Source organism: Rosa rugosa, chromosome 3 (genome assembly GCF_958449725.1).
Source record: "Rosa rugosa chromosome 3, drRosRugo1.1, whole genome shotgun sequence".
Classification (NCBI taxonomy): Eukaryota; Viridiplantae; Streptophyta; class Magnoliopsida; order Rosales; family Rosaceae; genus Rosa; species Rosa rugosa.
The window spans coordinates 54,800,830-54,814,839 of NC_084822.1; the positions used below are offsets into that span (position 1 = coordinate 54,800,830).

The following is a 14,010-nucleotide window of genomic DNA, read 5'->3' on the forward strand; positions in this document are numbered from 1 at the left end:
TGTTGGGTTTCTGGAAATTTCGAATTCAAAATCGGGAAAGCTCCTCGGCTGGGTTCGAGGCTTCGAGCTGCTAAGGGAAACTGGAGATTTAAGGAGGAGTTGATTCCCTCCTTTTAGAGATTTAAGCTGCAGATTTCCAGAAGGAGGAGCTGAGTTTGAGGTTGGGGTTGCGTTTAGCTGTTTGGGAAAGGCTCGAGGTCTTCCAGAAGGAGGCTGTGAGTTTGAGACTTTGAGGTCTCTTAGTCAAGGCACTGAAGGCAATATACCTACAAATTTAGGGTAATATGACTAAAATGACTTCGGGCTTTTCTTCAGGCTTTCAGCCATTTGAAGAACAAGGCCCGGGACCGGCCCGGTTAAACACAAATGGTCCGGGCTTCAATTTTTTTTTTTTGTTTCCTCAAAGCCCGGCTAAGGTCCGGGCCGATTCGGTCCGGGTTTTCGGGCTTTCGGGCTAAAATGCCCACCCCTAGCTAGATTTATATGCTTTAGGAATCTCAAGTGAGGCCCTGATTGAAAATTAGTACAGTTGAGAGAATAAGATAGAGGGATCTCTAATGATCAATAAACCAGAAAAGAAAAATGACACGTTTTAGTGGCATCAAAAGTTGGTAGTAGAAAACATAAAACACTAGTCTAAACCTCATTATTATTGAATTTATCATTGATTCCAACAGATTAAGGATTATCAAACAAGAAGAATAAAAAAGCTAAAAGGAAATGATCGAGGAAGAGAGAGTGGTGGAATCATGATGAACTACAAGACAAAGTGGTGAGTTTGATTGCTTTTGATCCATCGGCTTTTGGCTTTTGGCTTTTGCAAACACAATAATTACAGAAAGACGTTGTGGTCTTTCGATCACTAGCTAAGTCTTGTGCTTGATGCAGAACGTAGAATTATTCATGATTTGCTCTTAAAATTGGTAAACCTTAGCTAGATTTATATGCTTTAGGAATCTCAGGTGAGGCCCCGATTGAAAATTGATACAGTTGAGAGAATAAGATAGAGGGATCTCAATGATCGATAAACCAGAAAAGAAAAATGACACAATTTAGTGACATCAAAAGTTGGTAGTAGAAAGCATAAAACACTAGCCTAAACCTCAATGTTGACTAGATGGCCTCCCTTGCCCACCTCTTCAGATTGATCACTTGGGACACCGCTGACTATCCGAGGTTGTGGGTGTTTTCATCGGAGCTGTGTTGCTGCTGTTGGCTTTACTGATTTTTATTTTTTTTTCATCAGTTTCTGCTCTTTCTTTCCCCTGTTCGTGTGTTTATTTAGGCTGTCTTGCTTCTCTTGGCCTTGGGCCTCTTTAATGAAATTTCATTTGACCAAAAAAAACCTCATTGTTGAATTTATCATTTATTCCAACAGATTAAGGATTATCGAAGAAGGAGAATAAAAAAAAAACAAAACGGTAATGATCGAGGAAGAGAGAGTGGTGGAATCATGATGAACTACAAGACAAAGTGGTGAGTTTGATTGCTTTTGATCCATCGGCTTTTTGGCTATTGCAAACACAATAATATAACATGTAAATGTAATGTACCTGTAATGTATACGACTATTCTCCAGAAATTTGATAATGCAATGTGGGGCACGACCTGGATATTCCAAACTCTCACCTCAGTTTCATTGGTGGATTCAAGCTAGCTAGTACGTGATTTAAGAAACTACATCCACTACTTTCTCAAACGGTATATAATGGCGCCTTTGTTAATGCATGCGAGAAGATCTAAAAGTATTCACAATTCTTTTACTCATGTACGTATAATAAGTTTTTAACCATAATGTGCAGGTATTGTTTTTCTTCTTGTTTGATAATGGAAGGAGAGTACGTATTAACGGATTAACCTTGAGATCTTGTTCTAACACTATGAAGAGCAATATCATTAATTTACAAAGTAGTTCATATTTCGTCGTCGGTCTGTTGTGAAGTGCTTTTGGTAATGCACATTTGTTTGACATGATATACATCCATACTATACTATACTATATATACTATCATGGATTCAATCCATTGCATATTCTCTTTTCTTATGTACATGGTATACATCTAAATTACATGAACCTTCCCATCTATTCTCTTTAACATGATATACATCTCAATTTTTTTGCAGGCTGTATATTTGTTGGTGAGGAAAAACATAGATGCGAACGTTCATGTGAAGTCCTAGAACCGTTTACTAATTAGAAGTTAGAACCAATAATTGAAACTTTACTATTTAAATGTCAACAATGACACAAGATATAGTAAAGAAAGGGAAGTGGAAGAAGAGGACACTAACAGTTTTGCACACTCGGAGAAACGCACTCATTAGAATATGACAATTTTTCTTTCTCTATTCACATTTCACAATCAGCTTTCAGTGATGATGCATGGGATAGAAGGTAAGGCATGGCAGTGCACGATCAAACTCCGGCCTCTAACGTTTCTTTGGGTTGATGCACACAACGTCACAACCTATAAAGGCCAGGCTGGTGGAATAATAATTAATACACATGCACCTATTACCTATAGCAAGCTATCACATCAACAATTATATATATATATATATATGGGTCGGCGGTCGCCTTCGATTCATTAATTCATACTTTCAGTTTAACTCTGTAAGTATAGATCTATGAATTAAATTAATTAGTAGTATGGTCGAGATGCATTTATGATCGTGCATACCAGAATTTTCGCTCAAATGGTTCGTGCATATGTGATCCCGTCTTGAAGTGTTTGGTGGATCCATCAAATTCAACACTGTATGCTCTATTATTGTAGTAGGAAGTTCTTATTTCTTCATAAACAGCTATTTTGACATATTGTAATGAAGAACGAAAGTCAAGTTGCTGATGTTCAATTTAGGCTTTTAATAATAGGTAGATCAGATGGATATACAGTAAACAGAAAACATATACCGCAAATTGTGACTGGATATATCTCAAGCCAGCTAGGTTAGATAAGATTCTTGGATCAAAAAGAGAGGGCAAGGATTGGAATTTGGAAACAGAACCAATCAGAAGACGATCATGCATGCATCCACATATATTTATCATTTTGATTCCTTTCGGATCTCTCTCCGGGTAAATTTATTACCATCCAATACTGATTGAGCAAGTCCACCTGTTGAGGTTGGCTGGTCAAGACTATTCACTGCTTTTTGCCTTTCATTTCTACTTTTTTTCTTGACCAGTCTTCACAAAAAGTCACTCTGGGTCACTTTCTAGGTCAATTTCTTAACCTACCAACTGACATTTTGTGACTTTTTGTGAACAATATCTGACTGGTCAAGAAAAATGGTGGAAATGAAAGGCAAAAAGCAGTGAATAGTCTTGACTAGCTAACTTCAACGGGTGGACTTGCTCATAGAACATCTAGATAGCTGTCATATTACCATGTGCTCACTTAAAGCCTGGAAATTCAGGTTTGCTAGTCTCATATATTATAATATTATATATCCACCAAGCAGGCATACAGTCATGCACCGAAGCAAATACAGTACATATACCTAGCTCATTTAATTTTATTCGTATACATTATACAATGGCAAAATAGGAAATACATTCCAAGTCTATGGGTTTGAGAGTCAATGAGATCGAGCTAAAGTCCTATATATATGTAGGATACTACGTTTTCGTTGTGCAAAGCAACTGCAAGGCTAAAGGTAACAGAGGGTACTCTTAATTTGCAGAGACCCTCTTCAGGCAATTCCAGTTATCTAAAGATGGGGAAAATAGCGTTTGGAAGCACCAGTGAGGCTGCAAAGCCGGAAGTCTGGAGGGCGCTTATCGTCGAGTTTATCACCACCTTCCTCTTCATCTTTGCTGGTGTTGGATCAGCCATGGCTACTGGTAAATATATATATATATATATATATATATATATATATATATATATATATATATATGATCATGTCTATCTATATCCAGATACTCGCATAGTTTTGTTAACTCATTTCTGTTCTGTGGTGTGCAGATAAGCTAGGAGCAGATACAACTGTGGCATTGTTTTTCATAGCTATCACGCATGCCCTAGTCGTGGCCGTGATGATATCCGCCGGCCACATTTCCGGTGGTCATCTTAACCCCGCTGTCACCCTCGGCCTCCTCGCCGGCGGTCACATTACCCTCTTCCGATCTGTGCTTTATTGGATTGATCAGTTGTTAGCAGCTGCCGCATCTTGTTACCTTCTAAAGTACCTCACAGGAGGATTGGTAAGTCCAAAAATTAATTCAAATATTTCCTTATAATAATTATTAATATTCATGAGAATTAACCAAATGTAGCATCCAAAGATAAGGAAGGAACAAAAATGGAAATGACATTTTAATTATTTTCTGAAAATACCAAATGTCTTTATATATAGTTTCATAAGAACGTAACATTCCCTATATTTCAAAAAAAATAAAATAATAACGGATCATTGTTCATATATTAGAAGTGTCATTTTTATAAATATATTTGAATAAAGCATATTTATTTTTGTTCATAATTTATATTCGAATATGGGTTTTGCTGAGTTTCCGTAATTTCTTGAAAGAGGAATTAATTTGGGGTATTTTATGGCAGACTACTCCAATTCATTCACTTGCAAGTGGAGTCGGCTTCTTCCAAGGTGTGATATGGGAGATCATCTTGACATTCTCCTTGCTTTTCACAGTCTACGCTACAATTGTGGATCCGAAGAAAGGATCTCTTGATGGGCTGGGCCCAACTCTCACTGGGTTTGTAGTGGGTGCCAACATCCTAGCTGGCGGGGCCTTCTCAGGGGCTTCAATGAACCCAGCAAGGTCTTTTGGGCCTGCTCTGGTGAGCTGGGACTGGACTGATCACTGGGTCTATTGGGTTGGGCCTCTCATCGGTGGTGGCCTCGCTGGCTTCATCTATGAAATTTTCTTCATTGAGAGACCACGTAATTACCAACCCATCCCTGCATATCAGGAAGAGGCTTAAGTAGAAGACCAATTTCAGTGTCCCAAAGCATCCTGCTAGTCCTTCTTTTCTCTTTCTTGGGTTTCCTATGCAGGATTCAGATTAGAGCTTTCAATAATCATTCTATGCAATTTTATTTTTTTTCTTGTTCACTTTTACCTTTGATTAATATATTGTTACAAAGTTCATCGTCCTATTGGAGTAGCTGGAAATATAATGGGCAAATTAACAGAATGAGTTTAGCTCTCATCCATTATGTATGGAGGTGGAAGTGAGGGTGACAACTCAATATCTAAGTTGATTAGCTCTGTGTTACAACTTGGGTTTGATTTCATGATTTAGATTATCCTTAACTTTTATTTTTATACCTTGACTTTAAATGTTATATGTGAAGTCGAGATCCAAAGTAATTTGGATCGGCATCCAAACTGAGTGGATTACGTGGAATTAATAATCTGCAAAACTTAAAAGAGTATTTGTTATTGAAATTTCCTATTACAAAAAAAGAAAGTAAATCTCAATCAACAATTCCAAAGTCTGTGAAGTATTTAAACGTTTGTGATTTGATTGCATCTATCTGCTAGCTACTATTAGCGTTGGCTTTGGTTTGGTTTTGTTGGTGTTTTAGCCCCAATTATTCATTTACTAGGGGTTTTCCATGACAAGATGAGAAAAGACATTGGGTTAACGGATGGCAATGCCAATTCCGCTACAGACTGCCACAATATTGTTTTCTCACACCCAAATTCCGAGACTGCATGGTGTCGACCATCCTGCACCCATATATTAGATCGAATGCTATTCGTCATCCATAAGAGAAAGGGGATGCAAAACAAGAGAGGAAGAAACAGATGGAAGAAGAGGTTCATGTATATATGTGCTTACCCCCGATGTACACTAACAAAATTATCAATTGAAACACACAAATTCAACAAATTTTGTGCAAATTATCGCTTTCGGCCGGTTCAAATATGTCAACCCACACCCGAGTCTTTTTGAAGTAAGCCGAACTACCAGTTCCCCAAGGATCTACATATCCAGAAAGGTAATAATGTCCTTGACCCTCCATCGTTATTGATATAATTGCATGTCATTTAGTTGCATTGTGCTACAAAATAAACTTTCTAAAAGAGATAACTCTGATATCAAATCACCTACTGAAAATGTCTACCTCTGGAGCAGCTTCCTCTCAACCCATGAAGGAGACAACACAGTCCTGGTCTCACATTACATCCCATTGTTCCTCGAAAATCTTCGATCCATATAACAGTTCAACCCCATTCCCTCTTCCGGTGAGACCTTAACACTCCACACCTTAAAAGTTTGATCCAAACTGGCACTATAAACCAAAAAACCCTTCACAACTTTCTCAATCTCCAAACAAGCAGCCAAACACCTCACAGGGCCTCTATGCCCCTCCAATACAGCTAAACATTCATGAAAACAACCCCCTTCTTCCCTCCTCCAAACCCTAATTGTAGTATCCTCTGATCCACTGAAAATCAACTTCTCGATGGCCACTAAACACAGAACTGAAAAATGGTGGCCCTGTAAAAACCCACCATGGTTAAACCTGTGGGTCAGTTTCTCCTTCTCCCAGAAACTAATGGTTCCGTCTGAAGAACCAGAGTAGAGGAAGCAAGAGTTGGATGATGTGTTTAAGGCTATGGCGTTTACAGGGTAGTTGGAATTTGGGAATTGAGATTTGAGAGTCATGGTGAGAGTGTGAGAGTTTTCTCTGAAAACCCTTCTCCAGAGTTTGACAGAACCATCTGAGGAGCAAGTGAAAACGCACCCATCATCTTGGTTCACCACCATTGCATTCACATTGTCTTCATGTGCCACAAATGAGTCCACACAGTGATTGGTTATAAGCCGCCATGCTTTGACTGTTCTGTCATGGGAGCCAGTATACAACAGACCATCGGTTTGATAATATGCCAAGCAGGAAATGCATTCTTTGTGTTGCTGTTTGGTGTTTGTAAATCTTGAAAATAAAGGGAAAGAGCTTGTTTTGGGGAGAGAAGAAACCTTTTTGGACTTGAAATTGTGATCTGTGACCGTGAAGTTCCACATTCGGATTTTGTGGTCTTTGTGTGAGGTGAAAAGCATATTACCATGAGTTGCAATAGCTCGTACTTCACCTGAAGTTGCATTGAGACAATCGTATTCAATGTGGTCTAGTTGTCTCCACACACGAACTCGGGTACTCTCTGAGCCAGTGAAGACTACTCCTTGCTGCTTTGAGACTGCAATGGAGGAGATGGAGCCTTCGCGGCGATAGAGGGAGGCAATGCAGTGGTAAAGGAGTGAAGGGGACGGGGTTTGGTGAGGGGAGAGGGTCCACGGTGACTCTGGGCTTGGGGGTGGCATTAGTGTAAGCATTGTGGTTGTGTGGGGGCTTGAAGACAATGAAGGACTGAATTGGAGATCTTCATCATCACACACTTCGTGATTGGTGTGGATATTGGGGAGGTCAGTGGGTGATTCTATTACATTATTTCTGTCGATATCTATGAAGCGTAACAGAGAATTCCTGCGATAGAATTCCAATTCCATGCTTGAATACGAAGGGTTTACCAGGAAGGTGATGTATATATGTGTTTTGAAGCTGTACATGTGCTAAGAAGGAGAAGCACTAGTTAATTAAGCAACTGTACAATATGCATTAGTTTGGTGGTTTCAAGATTAAATCTTTTATAGTTAAGGATATATAGTTTGATATAGCAATCTGTTAGGTAGATTCATACTTCTAACCTTAATCTTTCTTCCAACCCCACCTTCCCTTTGCCTGTAAAAATTAATACAGGTTTGAAGGCCTTAAAAGAAGAATATATAGAGTAGGCAGATATACTAATAGTCAGCAATTTTAGCTGGTGTGTTTTGATTGCTATATATGTAGTAGCTGCAGCGACTGTTGTTGGGAAAATTCGATGAGGTAGAACTCTACTTAATGTGGTCATTTTTGTTTCCATCTTCAACTATTTATTCTCATTGACCAAAAAAGAAGAAGATGCCAATTATTCTCGTTGTAATTGAAACTTTATTTTTTCTGGTCTGTCATGGAGAAAATTCATGGCTACACCTGACCATAGCAATTGAAACATACGGGATCTCTGAAGAAACCATTAACAAGTCTAAGATTGACAAACTGGCATTGACAGAAAGGTTGAATGAAAACCATAGGGCACCCGTTGTGGCAATGTCAGTTTCGCAATCGCTTCACCTTCAAAATCCTGTGCATCAATGATATGAACCTGCAAGTGTTTATACCAGAAAATGTTACTTTATACCAGAAAATGTTACTTAGCTATAATGCTGTATATGTATATAACTATATATACACAAAATACGTATAGACCTGAGAACTCACTTGGGTCACATCAGTTTCTTCATTGTGGACAAAAGTGATAATCCAGCCATCATCTTCCTCGATGCCTCCATTTCTGGGGACAAAAGCACTTCCACTGCAAAAGTTGTTGTCCTCAAACTTATGGTATTCTACCTTTATCCAGTGCTCACCCCTTCCCTCCTGATAATATGAAACAATCAAAAGTTACTGGTTTTATACTTGATACAGTAATGATATAGTAAGATCGATGGTTTTTTTCTAATTAATATAAAGTCCTTACCACAGATTTTGTAGAATCTGATTCTTCCAAATATAATTTGGCTAGAGATCCAAATTTAGCCATGCCTAATACAAAGAAGATCTCAACTCTCAAGTCCTGTCCAATCGATTTTTTTAATTAAGCCCATCAAAATTTAGAATTTCTTACCACATATAGAGCTTGCCCCGGAATCAATGACCTGAGTATATCCATAACTGTGTTTTAAACCAGTAAATTGTTCATTGATGAAGGGAAAATCCATGGAGTATTCAGATCCAGTTAAGTTTCTCTCCTCAACTTTCCCAGATAACATGTTCAATCTCCATTCGTATAAATGCGTAAAGAGATATCCAACCTCTGCAGAATCATGATCACCAGCAAAGATGAACCCTTTGGAGAACCATTCATAAGGGTTTAGGCTGCCGTCAGGATCTGATACAACAGATGTGAGAGCCCTACATCCCCTGACTATAACCTGTTCTCGTTTGTCATTAACAAAATACATGGATTAATCAAGAATACCATACCAATTCAATAAAAGTGAGTGGTGATGTTCTGTATTTTAATTACCTGATTAGCATCCTCAAAGCAATTGAGAAAGTGAAGTGTGCAATTGGTCTGTACCTCAAACCATTTGACAGACTCTGCATCTCCATAACGAGGCATGACCCCAATTCTAGCGTACTCTTCCTTTTCATACTGCATTATTCTATACAAAGCGTAAATAATTCGTTATGTAACTCCATGAATGACCATAGTTTAGCTACTTGATGATGGTCGATCTTGATTTTTAAGCAATTAATATTTCAACAAATAAGCTAAGATTGACAAAAAAAAGAAACTAAGAGTTACAGAAAGAACATGCAATTACTTACTGGCCTCCCATGGTGAGTCTCTTTACATCCAATGTGAGGGGATGATCAAGGATTACATTGTAGCTAACGACCAAAAAAAAAAACTGTGAATTAACTAATTAAATTAATTAACATTAAACATTTAAAATCGCCACTGATTTGTATATGGGTGACTACGTACTATATCATGTAACTTACTTTTGCGTGACTCCTATATCATGACTGAACACACATCTTTTAAATTTGAGATCAACCTTGTGCACTTTCTTTCCATCAGCTGAAGTGATTAACAAATAACAAGCAATTGATCATGTATTAGCCACTTTAATTAAAGCAATTACAATAATCAAATGATCATCGATGATAAAGATCGAGTGCAGACCAGAGATGACCCCTAAAACATAGTAAGGTTTCCATGCATCTGTCCCCATCACGACTAACTCTCCGTTTGGAGCTTTCTGCATTGATCGATATGTGAAAGGTGAATTAAAGCATGTAGAATCAATTAATTAGTTAAATTAAGGATTTTATAACAAAGAGAAGATTATTAATTAACTAGAAGTGTAAAACGTACCTTTGGATGACTTGTGAAAGGTCGATCCCAAGTTCCATTGACATCCCAATCACAAATGGTTTCCAAGGTTGAAATGTCCACCTCTTGAGGCAGAGAGTTCTCTGCAATTGAGTAAATTCTCCCGGAATGCTCGAAAACATTGGTGTTGCTCATGTGTTTAATGACTGTCCCAAATCTCAACTGCAACAAAGTATATATACATACGAAAGATCCAGATTAAGAAAACAAGGGCATAATCGATCAGAGTTTTCATCAATTTTTTAATACAATCACACATCCCAGAAGTACTGTGATAAAAGCAAATAGAACATAATTAAATCAATTAGTTACCGAATTTAAAAGAAATGCTGCTATAATTGCTGGAGCGTCTCCTGCAAGGGCCGGTAAGAAACCTGGTTTATTTCGTTGAGTTTCTATCTTAAATGTCTCACTCTCAACATATCTATTCTTATATGAGATTATCCAACTTCCACAATCATCGTCTTTCTTGAAGTATAGAGCATGGAGCATTCCTTCTCCCTCTACCCAAATATTGTGTGATTCTCCGAAGATCGAAACTGCTGATTTTAGACCTCCAAACAAAGGATTACTGCCTGCATGCAGTACGTATCATTAAATCAGGCTAGCTAGAGTAGTCAAGTAATTATACAAACCCCTTATAAGGAATAGAGCGAGAGAGCTTCTATGCAGTTAATATATCATTTGTATGCATGCAGCTTATGTTTAATTTGAATTATGTGCTTTTATTGTGTTTATTTTCAGAATGATCCTCATTTTGTGCTTATGCATGTATACCATTTCTGATGAAAACACCCTCCGCAAAATCAGCAGGAATTTCTCCTAAGGTGCAGGTGACCTCAACAAGTTCTCCGATCTCTTCAACGGGTAAAAAGTTTTTCTGCAATCACACGATCATAACATATTACATACATTTGGTCAGTGGCAGAGCCACAAAATTTGATCACATAGGGCAAAAATTAAAACTAAGAGAAGACCAAGGCAAATTTAATAATAATAATCAAAATTATATATTAGTCATTCTCCACAAAATCAACGAATACTACAAATTTTGATCAATAATTATCGAGGAAAAGATTGTGGGTTTCACACTTCAATCTTGCTATACAACTAAGGTAGACTTAAGCGGAATCCATAAAAAAATGTTGTTGGTTTAGTGGCAATCTTGCTATCCAACAAAACAGTTAACAATTAGCAATCAACAATTAACTATAAAGAAATAAACATTATAGAAAGGCCAAATATATATTGAAGATACAAGATGATGATATACTATTGTGGTTAATTGTAAATTAATAGGCTATACAGTGGCGGAGCCAGAAATTTAAGTTCACTGGGGCACAAAAATATATATATATATATATATATATATATATATATATATATATATATATGAAAACATACAAATGTAATTTTTATCTATTACAATGGTAATTGCCCTCAACGAGATTTCATATTTTGAAATCGTTGCATGATAACCTCGTCATCTATGCTAGTAAAAATGTCCTTTTCAATATATGAAATCAAGCAATCATTCATAAACTCGTCACCCATTCGACTACGTACTTCATCTTGAACATTAGGATGATAACTTGAAATTGGAGGACGATTTCCAGGATCAGAATGATATTTTTCATTAATTTCGGGACAAGGCTTCTCTGAAATACTATCATACTTTGTTTTTTTTGCGGAGGATGAATCCAATGAGCTATTTGTACCTGACGACTCCCCTGCACCAGAATTTTCTTTTCTTTTAAAGTACCTTAACATATTTGAATGAATAATAGAGTAGTACTGAGAACCGAAAGAATCGACTACAATAATACTCTTCACAAAAGAATTGAATGAGAGTCGTTAGTTGACGATGTATATATATACATGTTATTGATGTAATAGAATATTTTTTTAATCATTTTCTTATTAGACTTGAAAATCTGTAAGTAATAAGAAAATAGGAATCATTAATCCTTTTTCTATTAGTAAACAAAAATTATAAAAGAAAAATATTATATGAATTTATGAAGTTAAAGATAGTCAAACGTGGGACCCACGTTTCTCAAACAATTAAAACAGAAACAACTAAGGAAGAGCACGTGAAGTACTCCATGGAGATCATGAGATAATATTTTTTTATTCTATAATACTAACTTTATATTAATATAATATTAATACTATATATATATATATTAATTTTTTTCTGAAAATATGAGTGGGGCACGGGACCCACTGGGCCCTGCCTCCCTCCCTCCGCCCCTGAGGCTATAGTAGAATAAATGAAGTGAGAAGGAAAATCAGAGGAGCCAATTCGAGGACGAAGTGAACTTTCAGTCGGTAAAAAAAAATGGGGTCCTTTTTGGGCAAAGTCATTCAAACAAGAATGAATGCCCAACGTCACCTCTTCTATGTCTCTGTAGTTTGCCCTTGTAATCAAGTAAATAACGAATTTGCCCTCTTCTTCAATCTCTATCAAAGAACAGCAGCTGCCCAACAAACATAATTTATGGCTGACCGGAAAAAGTTAAGGTTGGTCAGTTGCCCACTCTCACCCTCCCCTGAATCCGTGAATGCATGTTGTAGAAATAATAGTATTAAATAAAACCTAGAAATAACGCACTGGAGACTATATCTCAAGGGAACAAAGAAATAATTAACCCATAATCCCATATTTATATATCATTAATTGTCGGACTGAAAATAATAACCTGAGATGGGAGTGAGGGTATATCCACAAATTGGAACAGGGAGTCCACAACTGCATCTAACATTTTCCCGGAAGTGTTCTTCATGGTTTTCGAGACATCCACCTTCATCGGAAGCAATTGCTGCAACTCTTTGTGATAGAGTTGGATAGAACATGCAGACAAGACTTGTCTTGGAGAACGTCATTGGCATGCTTTGTCTTTTGTACTTGGGTGAGAGCACGAGCTGTCTCCTTTTGATGTAGTGCACGGGTTGTCCCCTCATGTGCTATTGTAGTGCTCATATCTTTATCATTTGTTAAGTAGGTTTCCTTATTGTCTCTTTCTGTTAAAGTTGTAAAGGCTATAAAGCCATGCTCTTTGCTTTGAATTAATTAAGTCATTCAAGTCCAGTTTTGTTGTGTTCTTGCTCACATTCTTCGTGTGTTCAAAAGTTCTTAACAATCTGGTATCAGAGCCCCCTTCCACTGGGGCCTGAGAAAGGAGAGTTGTAGTCTTCTTGAGTGACTTGAAAAAGGAGAGAGATGAGTGAAGAGAGAGAGTTCACGCAGCCTGCCATACCACGCTTCAGTGGGCACTATGACCATTGGGCAATGCTCATGGAAAATCTGCTGAGATCTAAGGGATTTTGGAAGCTGGTTCAGACGGGTTATGCTGAGCCACAAGCAGAAGCAGAGCTGACAGAGGCACAGCGAAGACAATTGGAAGAGGTGGAGCAGAAAGACCAGAAAATAAAGAATTACCTGTTTCAAGCCATTGACAGGACAATTCTGGAGCAGATTCTGGAGAAACGCACCTCGAAGGATATATGGGACTCAATGAAAAAGAAGTATGCAGGCAATGCTAGAGTGAAGCGCGCAGCCCTTCAGTCATTGAGAAGAGATTGGGAGATCATGGAGATGAAGGTGGGTGAGACCATCACTGAGTATTTTGCTCGAGTTATGAATCTGTCAAACAAGATGAGAAGTAATGGAGAGGACATGAAGGACGTCACTATTGTGGAAAAGATTCTCAGGACTCTCACTGAGAAATACAATTACGTGGTCGTTTCAATTGAAGAGTCCAAGGATATCGACTCACTCACTATTGATGAATTACAAAGTTCATTGGTTGTGCATGAGCAAAAGTTCAACAGAAATAGCATTGGAATGAGTGGAGAGGAGCATGCTCTAAAGGTGACTATCGATGAGAGAAACAAAGGAGGTCGAGGGAGAGGCAGTTTCAGAGGTAGAGGAAGAGGTAGAGGAAGAGGGCAGCAAGGATTTAGCAAGGCTACTGTGGAGTGTTACCGTTGTCACAAACTCGGTCACTTTCAGTATGAATGTC

General features: G+C 37.8%; 2 protein-coding genes and 1 pseudogene across 2 annotated transcripts; 1 reads left to right on the top strand and 2 right to left on the bottom strand.

Moving 5' to 3' along the window:
• The first annotated feature begins 3,623 nt into the window (after positions 1-3,623).
• LOC133739414 (aquaporin TIP4-1) lies at positions 3,624-5,122 on the top strand. The gene is made up of 3 exons (XM_062167194.1): positions 3,624-3,847; positions 3,972-4,210; positions 4,566-5,122. Exons 1-3 carry the CDS (start codon positions 3,721-3,723, stop codon positions 4,947-4,949), a joined length of 750 nt encoding a protein of 249 aa, XP_062023178.1. The 5' UTR covers positions 3,624-3,720; the 3' UTR covers positions 4,950-5,122.
• A 141-nt stretch (positions 5,123-5,263) lies between these two features.
• On the bottom strand, positions 5,264-7,547 carry LOC133739413 (protein JINGUBANG-like; annotated as a pseudogene).
• A 387-nt stretch (positions 7,548-7,934) lies between these two features.
• Positions 7,935-12,814, bottom strand: LOC133739412 (carotenoid 9,10(9',10')-cleavage dioxygenase 1-like). The gene is made up of 12 exons (XM_062167193.1): positions 12,688-12,814; positions 10,763-10,865; positions 10,298-10,560; positions 9,968-10,147; positions 9,776-9,851; positions 9,592-9,670; positions 9,415-9,477; positions 9,110-9,248; positions 8,708-9,014; positions 8,561-8,625; positions 8,302-8,460; positions 7,935-8,185 (listed from the first exon to the last, which is right to left on the bottom strand). Exons 1-12 carry the CDS (start codon positions 12,793-12,795, stop codon positions 8,066-8,068), a joined length of 1,662 nt encoding a protein of 553 aa, XP_062023177.1. The 5' UTR covers positions 12,796-12,814; the 3' UTR covers positions 7,935-8,065.
• Between the last annotated feature and the right edge of the window lie 1,196 nt (positions 12,815-14,010).

What these genes read in the sequence shown, in the direction of transcription:
- LOC133739412 (XM_062167193.1), bottom strand. Translation starts at nt 12,795, where the DNA reads ATGAAGGTGGATGTCTCGAAAACCATGAAGAACACTTCCGGGAAAATG. An exon ending in GGGTGTTTTCATCAGAAATG is followed by an intron (nt 10,561 to 10,762) that starts GTATACATGCAT and finishes TACTGCATGCAG; the next exon opens with GCAGTAATCCTTTGTTTGGA. An exon ending in CTTTCACAAGTCATCCAAAG is followed by an intron (nt 9,852 to 9,967) that starts GTACGTTTTACA and finishes CGATCAATGCAG; the next exon opens with AAAGCTCCAAACGGAGAGTT.
- LOC133739414 (XM_062167194.1), top strand. Translation starts at nt 3,721, where the DNA reads ATGGGGAAAATAGCGTTTGGAAGCACCAGTGAGGCTGCAAAGCCGGAA. An exon ending in TGGATCAGCCATGGCTACTG is followed by an intron (nt 3,848 to 3,971) that starts GTAAATATATAT and finishes TGTGGTGTGCAG; the next exon opens with ATAAGCTAGGAGCAGATACA. An exon ending in AGTACCTCACAGGAGGATTG is followed by an intron (nt 4,211 to 4,565) that starts GTAAGTCCAAAA and finishes ATTTTATGGCAG; the next exon opens with ACTACTCCAATTCATTCACT.